The 20,166-nt window shown below is 42.4% G+C and overlaps 3 protein-coding genes across 3 annotated transcripts in view; 2 read left to right on the forward strand and 1 right to left on the reverse strand.

Annotated features, from left to right (window-relative positions):
* LOC126563566 (sodium-coupled monocarboxylate transporter 1) overlaps window positions 1-15,736 on the forward strand; it is a 38,155-nt gene extending 22,419 nt beyond the window's left edge. Inside the window, exons 8-11 of the mRNA XM_050220212.1 lie at window positions 2,913-3,035; window positions 10,880-11,027; window positions 13,173-13,462; window positions 15,064-15,736. Coding sequence (XP_050076169.1) covers window positions 2,913-3,035; window positions 10,880-11,027; window positions 13,173-13,462; window positions 15,064-15,736 — 1,234 coding nt within the window. The remainder of the gene's footprint in view (window positions 1-2,912; window positions 3,036-10,879; window positions 11,028-13,172; window positions 13,463-15,063) is intronic.
* The window catches only part of LOC126563321 (multifunctional methyltransferase subunit TRM112-like protein), a 459,819-nt gene that overhangs the window by 100,785 nt on the left and 338,868 nt on the right, over window positions 1-20,166 (reverse strand). The window lies entirely within an intron of this gene.
* The window catches only part of LOC126561339 (GATOR complex protein Iml1), a 295,116-nt gene that overhangs the window by 86,718 nt on the left and 188,232 nt on the right, over window positions 1-20,166 (forward strand). The window lies entirely within an intron of this gene.

Genomic DNA, 20,166 nt, shown 5'->3' on the forward strand with positions numbered 1-20,166 from the left:
GTTTCTAGAAGCAAATAACTAGCTTGGTTTGCGTAGTAAATTAATCGCATGTTATGCGGTGTAATTTGATGTGATCATTTGGAAAACAACACTTATTGTTCGATTTTCCGTTTTATAATTATGGTAATTTTACTAGTTTTTCTTTCTTGAAATAAAAAAAAAACACTTTTGCAGATCAAATTTTTCCCAACTGTGACAAATTCAATCGCTCGAACAGTTCTGTAGCTAAAGTCTACAATTAATTGGCCCACAATTCTTATCGTGAAAGTGAAAAGCAGTTGACTCAGCTTTGCTTCATGTTGGCTTTTCCGTTTGGAAATTACGATTGATATTGACGAATGTCGATAATGAGCCACACTAAATCAGCAAGAGAAACCACAGCCGAGGGACGATGTTTGTATGGTGGGCAATTCGCAGACTGCCCAATCAACGTCTAAACGTCTGGTGTTGAGTGCTAAAGCATTTGCCACAGTGCAGACACAGCAACAAAAAACAAAAAGCTTTACATTAGGCCACTGATGGACGAACACTAATCATCGCTTCTTAGCCATTCCCCATGACGTGCACTACCGCGGTAGGCATCCTTCCACTACCCGGACATCCGGGAAAGTTCGCTATCATACCATAACGAAAGCGGAAGCAGCATGACTATTCCCGACAACCTTCGCCCCGGAATTTGCCTTTTTTTCTTCTTCCCGGAACCAGCCGCGTGGATTGAGACACTAATCTTAGGCGAACGGTCGTTTGATGAACGCCTCTCGAGAGTGGCCACCTTTTGCTCAAGTCATATAGCGGAAAAAAAGGTAGAACCAGCAGAAGGTTTGATAAGTTTTTAATAGACCCGATTAATCAACTTTACGATCATCCATAAAAGTATGGCATCCGGTTTGGCTTAGTCTGGCCTCGACCGCCATCATTGGTGATTTCGGTGTTGCAGCCTCGCCGTATGATGGGACTCTTTATTTTACTCGGTTGCCTTTTGTGTTGCTCCTTCGCCATCGACCAGCATCACGGCGGTCCATCATAATGTAAGCGAATTAATATGTATGTGTTTGTGCGTGCGTGTGTTTGTTTTGGCTTTCGGGTCGCGTGGCTTTCGTTTACGGTTGTTAAATTGGATTGATTTTGGTTCGTTGGTTGGTTGGTGGAAAATAGAATTTCCGAAGAAATTAAACTTTCCACGGTTCGTTGTTTGACGGCACATCAAAAGGCATGGGATTTGGGAAGATTACGAAGTGGACACGTGCACTGACCTTCCCTTTGCTATAACTGGCCCGCGTGCTTTGAATTGGGCATCAGATTTTTTAAGCATCGTCCCCAGGAACAGAAAAGCGGAAAAGCCATAAATCCTGGGTTCGTTTGTTTGTCATCGACGAAACAGTTCTTGTTAATGATTGTTGGCTTACTTTCCCAATATTTTCGCATAATGGAAGATGTAAAATAAGCCTAGCTTTATTTCAGCTTCTGCTTCATTCAGACACGCCTCTCTTAAGTAGCGGAAGCTTTGTGACTTTTTAAGCAATATTTTTTAATTTGAGTTGAAAAAGCATAATTCTTTTACAATTAAAAGCATATCCGAACAACAGATTGCTTGTTCCTTTCGAAATTCTAGAATAATTTCCCCATAAGACGTTTATAGCATCCGGCATGGCTCGCATAAAATCGTTTGACACTTTTGAATGCATTTTATGACAGCTTAAGATCTTCCACTGTTTAACACTAGTACGAGTCCACGAGTCGTTTTTTAAATGTTGTACATTTCCCAACAATGCACCAGAGAAGAGGATGCCTGCCGTGCCGAAACTTTGCTGCATAAAGACTTCAAATTTGATTGTCAAAACACAAGCGTCAGCCTCATTCGATGGCTACGAGTTCCTTCCGGTGACTAAACGCTTGTCGCTTGGCGTTGCTCGCCGTTGGTACCGTTGCCAGCCAAAGCTTCCTTTTGGGACTTTCCCGAGTGAAGTGTCTTATGTTTCTGGCCCTTACCTACCACGCTCCCTGCCTTGACAGAGTCCTTCCCCGTGCTTCTTCGTGTGGTGGAATAAAATTAACATTCTAATAAAATTCGTCTGTCTTCCGTGTGCGGCTGACGCCTCCTCCCAACTCTCCATCGATAGCTTTTGCCTAAAGAGCGAATGCTGTGCGGTGTTGCAAAACGCACGCTCGGAACTGCTTTTCTTTCCAGTGCATCATCGTTCGACTGTGTGTGGGTGTGTTTGAGCCGGTGAAAACTGAAATTGAAACAGTTGCCACAGGAGTCACTTGAGGGCTCTTGCGCTTTTTTTTTTTGTTGTTTGGAGTTTTTTTTTTGGTTTGCCCAAACAGCTTCACAGGCGGAAGTCGACTGGTCGTGAAACTTCCTTTTCGCATTATCACTTGCCGCAATGCTGTACGGTGTGTGGTTTGGGGCACTCGGAATGAAGTCGACGCTTCGACGACCGCCTAGCGCCTTGTCTTTTATGTTGTTATAATAATTACATTCGTATTTTGCGCCTCCTTGGAACCACCTTCGAGGAACAGTGCTCAGGGCACGGGTCGTGGTCTGTTTTCGTGCTCGTGGCTCGTTCCGCCGTTAAGAACAGGCAGTGAGCATCAGCTCATCAGTTTTACCTTCACCCGCGAACCGTGACCGAATGCCTTTGTGCCGCAGGGTGTTTGTGGAACGTAAACCCACCCTGAAGAATTCGGTTCCAATTAAGTGCCTCACATTGAAGCAATTTCGAGTACAATTAAGACTGCGGGCCCTCCCGGTGGCAACATACTATACACTGTTCATGGAATGCAGAACATTGGCCGGAGGTCGCTTAAGTTGTAAGGGTTTTAATGAGTAAGATGTTGGTGGAAAAAGCGCTTGCAGTTCGTGTCTTACCGGCTTTTGCTGCTTCTCATCGTTCGTTTCACTTTTACAGCACCGTTGCAGCGGCACTAAACTCGTTGGCGGCTGTCGCATCCGAGGACCTGCTGGAAGCCGGCATGCAGATCAAGATTCCGGACGGGAAGGGTGCCCTGTACGCAAAATGGATGTCCCTGGGGTGAGTAGCAGTAATGGTAGTAATAGATGTCGTAATTTCGTTGTATGATTATGACCATTTCACATGTTGATTCGTTCGACCGTAAACTCGGTGCGCCGGCGGTTGATGTGTGTTATGTTGGAAGCGTCTAATGAGTTTGAGTTTGGTTGATCCACTGGGTGAGTAGGATTTGTTTATCTTGTTGTGATGTTGGATGAAAATTTCACCACAAAAAAGTAGTTAATCAAATGATGTTCCGGTTGTAAAATTATGTGTTCGCTTGCAATTAATCGCGCCATACTTAGGAATTGAGAATAAAAGTTTAATTTGGGTTTGAGAGCAGTTCTACGGGCTACTAAGGACTAGCCAAACGTTAAACTGAATTTTGTTTATCATTAATTAAACTTTATTCTACATTCTGCTTGGAAGCTAAATAAATGTAATCACTGTTGAAAGTTTGCTTTTTAATTTGCATACTTTTAGGCGTTTTGAAACTTTTTTTAACTGCAAAGCAAGTTAAAAGTTTAAAAAGCAGTTTTAAAATATTTGTAATACAATTGTGAATCGTGTGGACTATATTAGGGATGCCAGCGATCAAACTAAGCCTAGCAAATCTGCCTTCAAATAGTCATGACCCAGAACGCCGTAAAATAAAACATTTCCATGACATGTATACTTGTTGTCCGTCTCAAAAGCAACTAAAACTAGGCTCATGCTTTATGAGGTTCTTTACCATATTGTGGCATGCTGTTATGAACCGGCAAACATTCAAAACCGTGCATATGGCCTTCAAGGAAGGCAAATCCCATACAACAATTTTTCAAACCCCACGACAAAACGTGACAAAACGACAAAACTATTTCAACAGGCATCCGGGATGTAGCGGAAGTCAATGAATTGATTGAAGTCAAGTAGCCTTTTCACCGAATCCTGATCCATTGGTCAGGCCTCTATCTCTCTCTTTCTCTCTCCCCCTCCCCTTTCGTTCCCTTTTTTCCCACGAACTCGATCCCTTAGTAAAAGGAAAATAGATGGCCGTCGTAAAAATCGTATGTGGCAAAATTTGGGTCACCTACCGGTGCACATAACCACCATTTGCCTCGCGTCTTTTGCGACCCATTCGCTTGCCCAGCGGTGGGGTGACACTTTTTGACAGTTTTTCTCACCCTGCGTGTTTATCGATTCTTTCCGCATGTCGAATTACATCGTTTTGCCACCACATGAACATGGGCGGCCTAACGTAGATTAAGCATCGCCGCACACGCAACACGAGCGAGGGGTCAGGGTTTCGATTTTTCGGCCTGAATAGCTAGGAAAAATAAACTGTATGACAGTGAGAAAGAAATGAAGAAGCGGGATAAATTTGGACGCTTCCGTCGCAGGTCGCACAGTGCAAGAGGAGGAGGAGGGGGTGGCAGGCAACTGATGTCAAATGGTTATGACCTGCCTCTAATACAACCCCAATCGCAAAGGTTTCCGTTTGCGTGTGTATCAAACACTGGTTCCAGTCGACCATTTTGTCGGGTTTGCCCTTTTTTCCGTCGAAGGGTAATTTATGACCTGGGTAAACTGGTAGCAGTAGTAGACCCGGGTGGACAAAAACATGAAAGATCCCATCCCCCCCTCGGTTTACATGAGACGCATCTTGAGTTGATGGCATGGTTGGTTGTTTTTTTTTCTGTTGTGTCGCCTTCTGTTGTTGTTATTGTGTTACGTTTGTTTCTACTTTTTCCCCACCGTTTATCTCATTCATCTTATCACCGTTGAGTCATTCGGTGTGCGAGCGACCGGACAACAACCAGTTCATTACAAGCAACCTTGGTTTTTCCGGTTTGAAAAGTGTACGTTTTGTGCTTGTGCATGTGTGAATGCGTTTGTGTGTGTGTGCTTTTTTTTTGTTTGTTTTACGATCGATTTTGACAGGCGAAAAATAATGGCTTACAATCCGACAATCGCTTGTCCGGTTCGAGTTTTGTTGGCACAAATGTTTGCTAGCAAGCGATAGACAATCTTGTTGTTTTCGTGGTCGTTCCACATCCTAGCTTGTCTTGTTTGTTTTAGTGATGTTACTATTTTAATCCTCTTTGCTACTGTTCATTTGTGGGTCTTGTTTTGTGTTGCAGCAGAACATCCATTTATTTTCAAAACTATGGACAAGATTACCTCATAAGGGTGTTATTTTGTATTTTTTTTGGAGCACGTTTGAAGTTTCCACGAAACCAAAAGTAGTTAGAATTAATGTTTTGTACTAAAAATTAATTCTCCACTGGTGGGTTCCGAGGCTCAGAGTACTCCCAACCGAAGAACCGTATCGTGATTTTGAAGCTTGTGTGTGCCATCCTGTGCCGAGGAGACGGTAGTTTGAGTGAAAAACTATATCGGATATTGGATTTTTCACGCTTCTCAGCAAAACAAAGCGGACAGCAGGGGAGGGGAAAAACAGCTAGCAACCACCAAATCGCTCGCAGTTTATGTGCAAGGAAGAAAAGTGTCGAGTGGTGAAGCAAAACAGTGGCAAAAAAACTGTAAGAACCAGATTTGCCAGAAATGAAATGCATCGGAAAATATCGAAATCTATAAACGAGATAACCGGTGCCGCTGCACAACAGCGTTGGTACAGTTGGTGTGCCGAAGCAATGGTGCTGAAGATTTGAAACTGTTGGCTGAGAGTTGAAGAGAAAAAAAAAATTGGTGTCCTTCGATACACGATACGCCGCACCAAAGGTCCATAATGCTTCTCCTCCGCGTGGTGCATTTGGTGGTAGGTTGCTGCAGTTCTGGCGGTACGTTATGTGACGTTGTTGATCGAAACAGATTTTCACTCGATTTCTCGATGGATGGACAGCAAAAACCGGAAGGATTGGGAAGGAACGGGAGAAATGTACGCTCTCTATCGCATTCCTTATCTGTTTGCTAGCGCGTCCGCCGAGAATTTCGGAGGACGGGAGACAATTTCACTTCAATTGTAGCAGTTGGTGTTTGCCGGATCTTTGCACCGGAGCGAGATATAGAAATGGGGTGAGAGGTGGAGCGGTTTTTTTTGGGGGGGGGGGGGGGGGTGAGGTACTGCTAGCAATACACCAGCACCACCGGCACAGATTCGATTGGGGAGAGTTAGTCGATTTTTTATTTGGTTTTTGGTTTAGATATTTTTTTTGTTCGTTTCCCAGTTGAAACCGCGATCGGCACCCGTTTTGGTTCGCGTTCTAATGGAAAGCTATAAAATCTCGAATTTTTCTCGCTCCATTTGACGTAAGAGCCCATACGCCCCGACGAAAACGACCGTATTTGGCGATAGGGATTGTTTTTGGAGGGAGGTTTTGCCCGATTCAGCGAACTAGAAGAGGAAACATGTCCCGCGCTGTACTTAAACAAAGAGATCGGTAATATAGAAACACTTCAACTGATAGCTCCTGAATGTCCATATGACTCTCGGTCCTCCGTGTGTCAGTGTGTGGCGCGTGTGTGTTTGTGTGCAAAAGCGAAAGATTAATCCTGTTGTTTTTAAAATTTGGATTTTTTTGTTGCTGGCTGACGTCCTATAGCCTAGCTAAAGCTTTGCCTATTCCACATCCCATCCACCCAGTTATCGGCAATCGGCCAAGTTTGATTCCGGTCAACCGAGCACGTTTTTCGGTATGGGTTTAGGGACACTTGGCTGTTGCCCGCGCTGTTACGCTTTGCACTGCAATCTGGTGTGAGGTTTCTCCCTCAGCTGAGCCTGCTGTCCACCACGGCAGTCATAACAGAAGCACAATAACGCGAGAACAGTTAAAGCTTTTGAAACGACCAATGAAGCATATTTTAGCACGCCAACAAGGTGTGGTACGTACGAACCAGGAATGAGGACTTTACCATGGGGTAAAAAAAAAAGCTCTCGATCTAGTTTCGCGAAGAAATGTCCGCTGTACAGCGCACTGAAACGGATGTAATTGGATTTTCGGTCGATTTCACCTTTAACCTGTTTCAAATTTCATCTCACGGTCGGTTGGGAGACCATCTTCCGGTAGCTGTCCTGCCCTCACCATCCTGCTGACGTAAGCAATGCGGAAACACTGTTGACGGTTTTCTGGCGGTTCCGATTTGTCTCAGATTTGTCATTTCGATTCCCCCAACGCGTTTTCCTGGGCCGTTGGAGGAGCTGTTTGCCTTTCCGATACACAATTGCGTTACGAATTATTTGCCTCAAAGCTGATGCTGGAAACTCATAACAAGTTCTGGCACTCTGTTTAACTCTAGTAGATCGTGCGGACATTGTACGCTATTCAGCTATCTCTCTCTCTTTCTCTCTCGCTCCGTGGAGGATTGGTTTGTGGGATGGGATGTCCGCTTAAGTAGTTTACCTTCAGCCAGGGTTCCCGGGTTTGAAATGTTTGAAATTCATGACAGCAACACAACGCGCGCCAGCAGGAAAATGCTATTTAATTTGTGTGCTCGCTTTCGGCACATCTCAAATGGGCGCCTTTTCTTTTTGCAGGCCCGCTTGCCTTCCCGGAAATGGAAGGTGTTTGTGTGTATGTTTGGTTGGTGGAATTTGTGATTCATAAGGTCGTTAGTGGAAAAATTTGGTGAATTGTTTACAATTTCCCATAAAACGATTGAGAAATAAATGAAGGACGGTGCACAATCGAACCGTAATTCTTTGTCGTAACGATTGTTTTCTTTGCGGATTTGAGTTGGTGATAGATCATTTTTTATTGGTTTTATAGTCAAAGTTTGCTTTAAAATAAGTTAGAGACTGAGGTTCAACTTTGGTGTGGAGGATGATATTTTTTATTTATCCGTTAGAGATCGTTCAGCAAGCGAAATACAGCTTAGAAACTGTTTCTTTTATTGCAAATGATTTTTTTTGTAGATTAAACTATAAAACCCCCCTATAAAACTATAAGCCTAAATGTATGCAATTCATACCGAATTTTATCACATTACGAAACTCTGTCAAATTTGCAAACAAAAAGGTTTAAAAATCCTTCTCCTAAATGAATTAAAATCGAATCAAAATATCTGTAAATTATAAATTATATTTGTATAGACCTAGAGTACTTTAATTGCACTGAAAATTCAATTCAAAACGATTAGAGCATCTACGAAATAGACTCTAGTACGTTGCTATAAACTCTATTGACTTCATCTTAATTGGCTTTGGTTGTGGTTAGAACGTTGTTTGGCCATTTCTCCTACAAAGCACAATGTTTCATAGTCTAGCAATGGTGAGTTAACGTTTTACTTTCAAACTGTCTCCGATACACCGCTCGTTTAGCCTTATACTACGGGGTGCGTCATAATGTGAGGCAAAACGATTTCCGATTCCGTGTACCGTATGTTTGTACAAACGAACGTCCTTCTTCTGCAGCCCTGCCGCCCCACATTAGACACCTGTGCCCTAAGGGAAAAGAGGTTGCAAGATGTAGCGTAATGTTTATCCTAGTACGTGTTCAAACGTTCTGGTGACGATGTGGTTTGCTTCCCATGCTATCAATACTCTTTGCTGGAATATTTACACACAGACATACAGACACAAGAGCAATGACAGAAGAGCTAAATACATTCGGTATGTTTTACCACGGTTATTGGTAGGAATAAGATTTCCTACCAACCCAGTTTCACTCCCCCAGTCTGCCACATATTCCATGGATTTACGCATCTGCTTCCTCAGTTCAGGCTTCAAATTGTGTGACAGCACTTCTAACGTGCTTCAAACCAGGCTGTAGAGTACGATGTGTGCGTGCTATGATAAGAAATATATATACAAAAAACGCTAAGAGAAAACAAAGTCAATGAGACGAAACTAAAGACGAAGTTCTCTGTGAATGAACCGAAAGAGAAACATCGACCACCAGCAGCTTTCGGGGTGCGGGAGAGGGAAGGCTGGATTATGATCCTAATATTCCATTTCCCGGAAGCCGGAATCGTTCCCCAGGTGTGGTCGCTTTCCGCGTATCATCCGCACTTGTTTGCACGTACCATCGGCACCAACTTTCACTCAATCAACCATTTCGAATTGATTCGTTTCGTCTTTGCGCACGGTAAAAGGCAAATAATAAGTCTGTAATACCTGCATGGTATGCTCGCACTAGTTTCGCACTGGATCAATATCAGCACAGTAGGAAGCATGATTCGCCTAGACTACGCATGGCGTCTCCCGCGTCGGTGAAGTTTCATTTTTTTCTACCTTTTTCCTACACACGCCACCGCTCAAGATGTAGAAGATTCTGCCGGTTTATTATTTGCCAGCATAACAGCTACTTTATCACGTTCACCAACTGACATTTAGGTACGATTTTCGTCCGTTGAATTGTTGTTTGAATCGAGTTGAAGAAGAAGTTGAGGCTTTCTTTCCCGGAATCAAGCGTGCGTCGTCTGCTAATGCTTTGCTGCTGCTTATCAGAGGATTTGCTCTTGGCACAGGTGCATTGGGTTCTGTTTTTTTTGTTCCCTTACCGGAATGGAAATAAAGTATGGGAAAACCTTTTGTTGATCTATTGGCGGCGGTTTGTTTTCGTTGCGTTGAGACGTCAGTGCTTACCGAGTGCCAGGCGTCTAGCACGGTGGCGGCTCACCAAGATGATGGGAAATCGAACTTCCGAGCTCCGAGATTTATGGCGCGTGCAATGGAAGCGCGTTTTTTTTTTGTTTCTCGTCTTCGTCGCTCCTGACATCCCGGTGCGTACATTTCTTTGGTGGAAAGTTGGGAGTAAAAAAACGGATATCTTTCTTCGCCGTTCAACCCGTGTATCGTGGTGGCACGGGTGGATTAAATAGTTCCTCCAAGTGGGTGCTATTGCTTCTGCTTCTAGCAACCGATGTGCGGCACCACTTGAAGCATTCCGTGGCGCTGACTGTGAATCGATAGCAGAAATCCTGATCCCGAATTTTTCTGTCTGATTTCTTTTTTTTTTGCAGCAAAGAAAAGCTAGCTTTGTGGCACCATTTTGTGGCTCCGTTTTACGTTATCGGCGGATGGAGTTAGAAAAAGGAATTTTTTTTTCTTCTGCCGGACAAATGGATACTTTCGGGAAGCGTTTTCGTTATTTATCAACGCAAAACCGTTTTGCATCGTTTGCCAGCAAGCAAACGAAGAGTAATAGAGCAAATTTTCGGCAAACAAGAGCTTTAGAGCTTGAGATGAAATTGATGCGGTGGGAAAAGGTTTAAAAAAAAAAATGGATCACCTGGTTGAATTGTTTCGGTGATGGGTATTTTCGGGGCTTTTTGGTGATAAGGTACGGTACGGTGATTTGGGGAAGGTATAAGCGTTGCTGCAGGGTTGAAATTTCGATTTGACAGATTTAAAGGAGCAAGGGTTAAGAGTTTCATTGGGTTGATCGGGGTTTGAGTATGAATGGATGACGAAAATCATGAAGTTGTGGCTAGAGAGATCTACTGGACTGTTGGTAGATTGTTTGCTGAAGGAAATATCTTTTAAAAATATCAGTGTGCAGGATAAAACTGCCTGAAAAGCATTGAAAACCTAACAAAATTTGGAAATGAAACAAAACGGTTTTCAAAAATACATTCCTGAATAACGATTTACGGCAGAATGTAGCTTTATGTACTAGAACCATTCAAACGCTGTTTCCTGTCATATCAACACACCTGGAAATGATCAACATAATTCCCTTTGAAATATTCACGATGTTTTCCCGCGCATAAAATGATGAACAATTTTGCACGCTCTGTTCTTTCATATGCATCGGAACATCTGCATTCTCCCCACAATTGCATTGAACCCGTTCCCTTCAATATGGTGAATCTGGTTTCTATCATCCGTTACACTTACACTACATTACTAATGTCTACCACTGCTGGTATTATATTTTCACATTGAAGTTTTACGATTTCGTTTCCTTCCGTACACTCCACAGCTTTGGATTGGTATCGTTCGGTCTGGTGTTTGTGGTGGAACGACTCGGCGGCATTCTGCAGGCTACCCTTACACTGAACGGGCTGATCGGTGGCGTTACGCTCGGATTGTTCAGTCTTGGAATATTTTTCCGTCGAGCCAACAGTAAGGTACGTACAAAGATGGCTGTTTTTCTTTTGGTAAAGTGAATTAAAAAAGTGATTATAATTGCAGAATTATGTTTGGAAATGGTTCAAAAGTTTGGGATCCGTACTGATTATTTCTAGTACTTAGTGAATTTTTGTGTAGAAAAGTGAGTGCGAAAAAAAAATGGTAAAAAAAACAATTACAATAACATAATGAGCCTGTTTGTGTGGAATTAGATGTACGAAAAACGGGAAGGAACAGTCGTGACACGGTTGAGTTAGAAAATTGTTTTACGTTATCTTACCGGGCCGGGTAGGAAAAAGCTTTCTCTCATTTGGTAGGCGTTGGTAGGCGTTAGGCTTTAGAGACACCATTTACAAATGCTTTTCACGCTCGAAAGGCGACAAAATTGAATTGAAACTCAATTTAAGTTGTTTAACAGCGTACGACACCCGACACGGTGTGACGATCTTTAGCGTATCTCCCCAACCCAGCACAACTTTGCCGCCACCCACCTCCCCGCAAGTTCCGGGGAAAGTGTCCACAATGGGCATGTGGCACTCAATCCGCCCAGCTGAAGTGTGCGAGCATGAACGAGCATGTCCTAATTCGTGCAATATGATTATGGGTGGTTATGTGTTCCCGTGTACCCCGTCCCAACGTTTGCTCGCGTGCGCTATGAGGTGGATAAGAGTGTGTGTGTACGCTAGTGATTACGTAACGTGGGATTAGATGGCAAACAGTGGCAGTTGTCGGGACCCAAAAAGCTGAACGAAAAACACTCCACTTTATCCGATTAATCTCATTGAAGTGAAGTTAAATGAGCTTTTTATTGTGTCCCCGGTTCCGGTTGACTGCATGCACACGCACACACACACGCTTGTTTGAGGTTTTGTTGTTGACACACATACACACCAGCACGAGCGAATCGGAAGGAAGACACTCATATCCGTCTTGGGTTTGGCAGTGTCACAAGGAACGCTTTTTTCCCGAAGGACATAAAACAGTGTTGGGCCGTCAACATGAGCGATGAGGTGTGCATGTGTGTGCATATGTTGAGGAGGGTGAGCGAGGAAAAGCAGCATAAAATCCCATCGTCAACATACAACCAGATTCGCTCAAACGCACACACACACACACACACACATGACCCCTCAAGATGTGACAATGAGTGTGCGTTGGTGCTGTTGTTGATTCCAAGCTAAACCGCCGTCGATGAAGGCGAGGATGATGATGATGATGATGCTGATGAGGATCATCGGCTGTTTACATACACTGATGATGCCGTTGATCAAGACGTTCTCGTCTTTTGCCATCAGTTTATCGAGTGAGGTGTAAATGGGAAAGAAATGACATTCCTCCTTGAGGCACACTCTCGACCAAAACGCAGCGCCGTGGAGCATGAGTGTGATGAAAGAAGCTTTCGCTTTTGGTAAGATGAATGAAAGATTTTTTTCTTTTTTTTTTACTCTTTTCTTTCGCTTACTCCTTCGCTTTAAGCTGGGGAGCACAATTTTTCTGCATGAACCAATTTGTACGTTGCTTTGGCTTACATTTGCCTCATTCCCGGTGCTCCATACACTCGAGCGGGACCGAAGTGGAAATTGAAAATATGAAAATTTGATTACCTGTTAATATACCAGTTTTGTGGCGCAATCGCCACAAGATGAGCTTATTATGGGCATCAGTTCTATAGCATGTTCCACTGGGAGTTTGATGCGAGATTTTACCGCCAAGCTCTCAACTTAGCGTGTTTCTGTCCAGCATCCTTCTGAGATGCTAAGCGATAGTAGCTTGCTTAGTAGTTGCCCAACAGGATTCCATTCTATGTAAGAGCGATGCCGAAGTGGATGGCCTGGCAGCAAACATTTTGCGGTTAACAGTTTTCATCAAGGGCTTTCAAACGCTGTACGTTGAACGGTGAGGCTTGAACTGTAATTGTTACGATCAAGCATCTATTCTTCCTTGGTGAGGTTAACGCCAAACGTTTGTTAGATTAGTTTTACACAATCGTGTCTTTTTACGTCTTGAAGATATCGAAAAAAAAATATTTTGAGTAGAAGTTCTTGTAGACAATACGGCATAGGACCGTCATAATCAATTGTAAATAAGAAGTTCTTGTATTTTACTCTTATTATCTGATATTTCTTTTCTTCATTTTTCACCAGGGTGCTTTGCTGGGCGGAATCCTGTCACTGATCCTGGTCATAGTGGTAGGAGTGTTGGCACTGCTGTACAACGAAGATACACCGCCACTACCTTCATCGGTGGATGGTTGTAACGCGACCGTTATCTCTCAACTAAACCCTAAAGCATTTGCGTACGAAATAGAACCCTCGGATGTTTCGGTTGTTTTAGCACTAAAGCATGAAACGAACGAACCATTCCGACAGCTATTAACGATCGTCAAAAAAGATGGCTCGTCTGATGGAACTGAGATGGAAAATAATTTCTATGGGTAAGTTACTGTTTATCGGATAAGCCATACAATTAAAAATTGATCGATACGCACAAAAAAAAAAAGAGGCTCGCATCAAGCAAGAGTAACATGAGTAGATATTTGAAATGGATTTTTCAAAGTAATATTGTGAAATGCTGATAGTATTGTTTGCTGTAAGTTTTACCGGTAGAGCTATCGTATGCCTCTTGTTTCCCATGGTTGCAATCGAATGCACAATTTAATTTGTACTTGACAGGTTTTCCGGCAGCGTGCAGTCTGCATTACATGTGTCGGTGTAGTTTTGTTACTGAAACATTTCAACACACAATTAGTTGTTCTATTGTGTTTTCTCTGGTTTCTTTTTTCAAAACTATATTTTATTGATTCGATGTGATTTAATTAAATAGAGCTTCGTGCTCGAAATGCTATTTAAAAACGGATTTCGTTTGGAATTCTAACACGTGGTGTTTTTCATTGAAATGTTTGGGGAAAAGAAGTACTTACATACATGGATTAAAATATGCACTAGTATGTAGTAAAAAATTAAAATCGAATTGAATGCAGAATGGAGGTTTTTGTTCTATTTATGATTTTAAATTTTCATGCACCATGCACCCTGAAAGTATGCAATCATAGATACACCAACAAATGGATTTATTTATGATGATGTTTTGAAGCATTTCCTTTTGAAACGGGCTTAAAACTCGAGTTAGAAGGACATGCAGTTGTGCATTGTATACAATAAATATTTCATGTAATATTAAATGAAGTGGTTGGCTAAAAAAAAAAACTTTCTTTTCTAAATTTTGATTGACATACTAACAAAAACTATTCAACCACTAAACAGTATCACGATCAAGTTGTAACAATCAAGCATCCGCTTAAGAAAAGCAAACAAAATGCAAAATCATCTCACACCTCTTCCGTGTAACTACTAACAACAACCTCCAGCACCGCCAAAAAAAAAAAAAATGCTCTCGGGACGTACCCGTTTCCGGGCTAGCTATTTACTATCTCCTCTTGTGCCGTGTCGATAGTAACGAGTAGTGTACGTTTGTAAAAATGAAGTGCAGCAGTAGCGAGCACAATTCGATCGAAACGAGGTTCGCCCGGTGCCGCGTTGAGGGAACGAAAGTTAATTGAGAGTAAACACGAAACCCACAGCCATGTGCTACGGTGTCTGCTGTTTTGAGGTTGGCGTGTCGCGGTTAGTTGCTAAACCTCTTCAACCCGGTGCAAGTAGATCGAGAGAAAAGTGTTTGCACGGTGTACGATTCCGTTGCTTGCAGGAAGCCAGCATGCAGGTGTATTAGCCGAAGTGATGTTCCAATCGGTATTGAAGAAAAGGGATTTTTTTGTGGTTTATTTGGTAAACAGATGCACGAACGATAGTAAAATGAAATCATTTGCTTTTGAAAAGCGATATTGAGAGAATCAGCTATCAGCAGCACAGCGTTGATCTGCAGCATTTAAACTGTTCCAATCGAAATATACTTCTTAGCGTTAGTGCATCTAGAGTAGAGCACCTTTAATAGTGAAACTTGATAGCTAATATGCTCTTTTGAGCTTTTATACACTAACTTTACCATGTCTTTTTTCTATTTCCTTTTTTTTAACAGATTATCCGCTGAACATGGTTCAGCCAGCATGCACAACGAAGCTTTGAAAGCATTTCCGAAACAGGAAAACGCATCCAACAGTTCGTCCTCATGGTTTGCGGCGGTGTACCAAATCAGCTACATGTGGTACAGTTGCCTCGGGACTTTGCTGACGGTGATCTTCGGCTTACTCATTTCACTGTTCACGTCGGACGATGGTTGCAGCTGCTGGAACCGGTCGCGCATCACATCAGAACTACCCACCACCACCACCACCAGCACAGTCACTAACAGCACACTCAACTCCAAGGAATCAATCCAATCCAAAACGGTCGTAAACGGTGAGCCGGCAAAACGTAGCAAACTCAGCGTTGGCTCGATGGCACCGCTAGCACTGATGATGGGCACCTCGGTAAAGCGGTGCCCTTCCGGTGGTGGTTCGAGTTACGCCAAGTCAAAGGAAGTTCTTGCGAACGAGGCAAGCATCGGTTCCAGCACGGCAAGCATATACTCCATCGGCCAGCAGACGATTACTTCCGAGCTGGAGGGATCCTACACGGAAGAAGGTGGCGACGGGAAAGAGTTTGGATCACCGGCAGCGTGGCCAAAGATTCGGTGTGGTGATACCAGCGAGAAAGCTACCTGTCCTACATCACAGCCGTCATCGATGAAAGTGGAAAGTGAACGATTTTAATTATGAATTTCTAAAGCTTCCATTTCCTTGGATAAGAATTCCCAATCGGTTCGGATGCTAGGATAGTGATAGATATATTCGTACAATAATTTTTCATCTATCGAAAGGAAATGAGACCATCGCTGTCGGTGTATGAATGAAGGTTGGCACCAGTATTGCCACCGGGAGTCCTCTATTATGTAAGCTAGGGATTTCCAATCGGTACTCGAAATAATGGGACATACAGATAGAACTGTGCACTTACTTATGGAGCGAGTTTGCAACGAGTAATTTTACCTTCCTCTACTAATGTTATGTTTTTTTTTTAACCTTAGTGTAGAGTATGATATTGTTCGTTAAAAGTCAGACAACCTGCATTTTAACTCGGTGTACATCAATCTTGATTTGAGGAACTAGTTCTCGCAGGAGAAGAGTGAAACTTCGGTAAGGGAACATGTTTTCGTGTCGGTACGGCGAATGGAGATGTTGATGAATCTGATCTGTTGCAGCTATTTAACTTATATACATAGATAGTAACCGTACTACCGAAGAAGCAGCAGCATTGCATACTTTCGGGCGGAAATAAAACACCGGCCAATGCCGGATATTTGTTTTTCTAGAGAGAACCGACGAACCTGATGAAGAATGATTGAGCGTTTAATTAAGCTTTTCGTTCGGAACTACTAGCTACTCACACAGCTACATACAGACACACACACACACACACATAGCTCTAGATACACCCCAATCTCTTGCACATGCAGAATTGGGCGTGAGCAATCGAAAGAAATGCACCCGTTTTGCTGGAAGTGCTAGCTAATATCCGGTACCGAGTTACCAGCATGAAGTTTTACTACGGCGGTATGGGAATGAAAATTAAAATTTCTTCATTTGCATGTAACGAAAGCTCGTGCCACCATCAACGGTAGGAATCTCTTAGCGGACACATTTATCATCCCGACCTATCAGCGACGGATTTCACACAGCTTAATCAGCGTTCGGGTTGTAATTGATTCATGATTGGTTTCATTTTATTCAGCTGAATTGACCCAACCATCTCATGATGCAGAAGAAAAACAGGCTAAATCGTTTGCCGATAAAAATAAGTACAAGCCTTGTTCATTGACAGGCAGCATGTAATTCATCTTGCTTTAAATCCATCATCTGAATTTATGCTAAGCTTCTCAACTGCCAATAGTTACAATTTATTATGTACCCACGTCAACAAACGCTCTTCGGATGGAAGCGAAACTCAATCAAATTAGTTCCTAGTTTTCCTTGCTAACAACTGTTGGCAGGACGTTCAGTTAGTGTACAACGATTGATTGCTCTATCATGAAAGCAATGGTTAGCAATCAATCAGAAAACAATGCAAAGTAAAATGTTAAGCCTTCTGTTCGTTTGGCAGCCAGTAGTAGTAGTAGTAGTAGTAGTAGTAGTAGTAGTAGTACTTCTTGCTTGCAATCAATTGGCAATCATTTCATTTCAGCAATTATTTATTCAATATAGAGAAAGAAATCGAAGGGAAGGCACGATGCAAGGCTTACGGTGACAGTATCGCAAAAGCTTACTGACTGTTTAGATGGAAATAATGGGCGGTTTTTGTTGTTGCTCGTCTTGAGCTTTTTCCTGCCACTGTATTGTTTCCGGATATTAGTTTTTATGATTGGTTTTGTTGATATTGACGTCCACAAATGTTGCTTGTTAAGGACTATGGGAATCGCAAAGTGGCTGTATGCACATGTTGGCAATTGGAGCGTGTTTCATAGCATCAAAGCTTGTCTTTGTTCCCTGCGAGAGAGATATCTTTTGTTCCGTTGAACGATAATTGATTATAGAAAACAATTTTCATATCAAATTGAAATCTTTCGTCTTAAAGTGTGGTGAAGGTCTTTGGTGTTTAGAGATCAGTGCTTTTTTCACGCAGTTCTATCGTTTGTGGATTGAAAATGATTTGAAACTACAGCGTTGCTGATTAAGGTGTCTAAGGGTATAAAATGAAAAATTGCATAATTTAGCTAGAAAATTTGACTTTTTTCCTGAAAGTATGCAATTAAGGTAAGCAAAGATATGATCACGTTTCCCCCTTTAAACGCTAGTATACTTTGCCGGATAGAGGAGAGATCAAATCTACAACTATCGGGCTTGTGCGGACCAGTGAAATGAGACATGACACGGGTTTAGTTTGAGTCATAAGCGACGACCATTTACGTCGTTCTTGTATCAGTCTGATGACCGATCCTAATGAACTCCGCGAGCTCAATCCTCTCGGCTTGGGTCCTTATTATTTATTTATACACATTTTTGTGGCAGGTGTTACATAGATTGTGGTTGCTTTCAGATTAGTGATTTATATTCTCCTGCTAGCGTATGTTTAGGGTTCTTGGATTTCAAATAAATAAACTGGTTGTGTTAATGTTCTTGGTATGGCTTGGATTTCCTGTTGACCTATGCACATTATGTCAAATGCAATTGCGCTGTTTGTTTACTGTTACAATTGTTTATGGGTTTCATATGTGCGAGTCAACATATGGATTTTTAGTTTATCGTTTGTACTTGACCTCAGCTTGGATTGTTTTGCTGATCTAGCTTTCTTCTATGTGTTCCGTGTACGGTACCGTTTAGCGGATGCTATACAGTTTAAGAAGCCAAAAACTATATTCTATTTTGTAGTTTTATGTTTCTTGTCCTTTTTAGACGCTTTTTAGTTATTTAATCGTTTTTAAATTCGTGTTCATGAATTTTTTTTAATTTGTTTTAAGTACGATGGCATGTGCGCCAGCGACAACATTAAATCACTGAACCAATTGAATTAGGTTTATACGACGTGTAGTTGTGACTAGCGGCTTTACTGTAAGCGGAATGCGTGATTTAGATGCTACTGTAGCTTCACAAAGGTGTAGTGGCTTTCGGACCCGTGCGTTCTGCCGATGGTGGGCCCGCCAGGCACAACATCTAAATGCTATTAAGAACAACAAGGAGTATTAAGAGCAACAAAGGTGGTTTTCTTGGGAGCCAGTTTTTAGTCTCCATGGCGCTCCAAAGAGGCGTTAACCCCTTAGAAAAAATAGACAGAACAACATCTGAACCATACCTGGCAGCAACAACATCCACAACCGAGCTCACCCGGGATAAGGTGCACTTGAATTGAGGGAGAAGGGAAAGTCTACCCTCAAAATAGCATATAAGTTTAATGAGTTGCAATGCTAGATATAAGATTAGATTAAAAAAAATATAGATTATAAGTTTAGATAAAATGTTTGTTAAATCAATTTTTCATAATTACATATTTTTTAAAAACTTTTTTAATTTTCACGTAAAATCCTTTTTTGCAAGCTTGCAGAAGTTCAAGATCACCTTTATGCTCCACTGAACTATGCAACCTTGGAAAAAAGCAAGAAACAAAACCACAACCCAACCGTTCGCTAAGAAATGTCATTTATTGGTCTAGCTAGGTACAGCTTTGCCGGTTTATGCCTTGTACCGGAAAATCACCGCGTTGCACACCGTGGCCGGTGCACATTTGGTGTACGCAAAACTAACCACACTTCCTCACACTATGTTTATCTCCTAAATACATGTTTCGGCGAGGCAAAAGTTGTGTAAAGCGACAGGCTCGCTGTCAACGTACCGAACGAGGGTGAAAAGTTTTAAAACGCTACCATGAAAGAAACATGAGCATGCTTAAACACACCGCGTCTTGTACGCGTCTCCTGTTTCCGGGGAGCGCATTGTGTTGTGTATGTGTGTTTCCCGGTCAAAAAAAAAGTGTGTTTGTGTGTGTGTGTTTTTTTGTGTGCATCGTTTGGTAGGTTGGTGCTGGGTGGCAAATTTCCGCTCTACAGTTTGGGGAAAGTTCTGAAACAATGTCCAAAGTCTGAAGAAATGCAAAGAAAACTGTGTCTGTTCACCAGCTTTTCGCATGCTTTCGCAGGATTGAATAAAACGATTGTTAGTTGAAGAGCATTTGGGGAAGAATTGTGATAAAATAGGTACTTCTTTTCTTTTTGCGTTTGCTTATTCACCCTTTCCGCACGGAAACACGGTATCGAACCAAAGCAAATGTTACCAAGGCCATGCTTTTTTATTTGCATCGCTCTCTTTGCTCCTTCCGCTCCTCAAACGGCCGTTTCGTCGACTGTTGAACATTGAGCTTTGCGAGTTTTGCCAAAGCCAAAAAAGAGAGCGGAAAAGTTTCGGCCAGACTTCTTGACGGACCTTGTCGTGAAATTGCAAATTGCACACACAATAAAAAAGAAAATGTCCCCTCTCGGTACAAGCCAAAACTAAAACACTAAGCGCTACAAAGTCGTAAAAAGTGAGTTGTCAAATGTTGCCTTCTGCATTTTGAGTGAAAACTAGCGTCCGAAGAAATGTTGCTGCTGAACCTTGTCTTGTGCAATGTGTGGACTGGTGCCAGGTTCCGGGCCGAAACTTGCAACGAACAGTAC

Source organism: Anopheles maculipalpis, chromosome 3RL, assembly GCF_943734695.1.
Source record: "Anopheles maculipalpis chromosome 3RL, idAnoMacuDA_375_x, whole genome shotgun sequence".
In the NCBI taxonomy this organism is placed as follows: domain Eukaryota; kingdom Metazoa; phylum Arthropoda; class Insecta; order Diptera; family Culicidae; genus Anopheles; species Anopheles maculipalpis.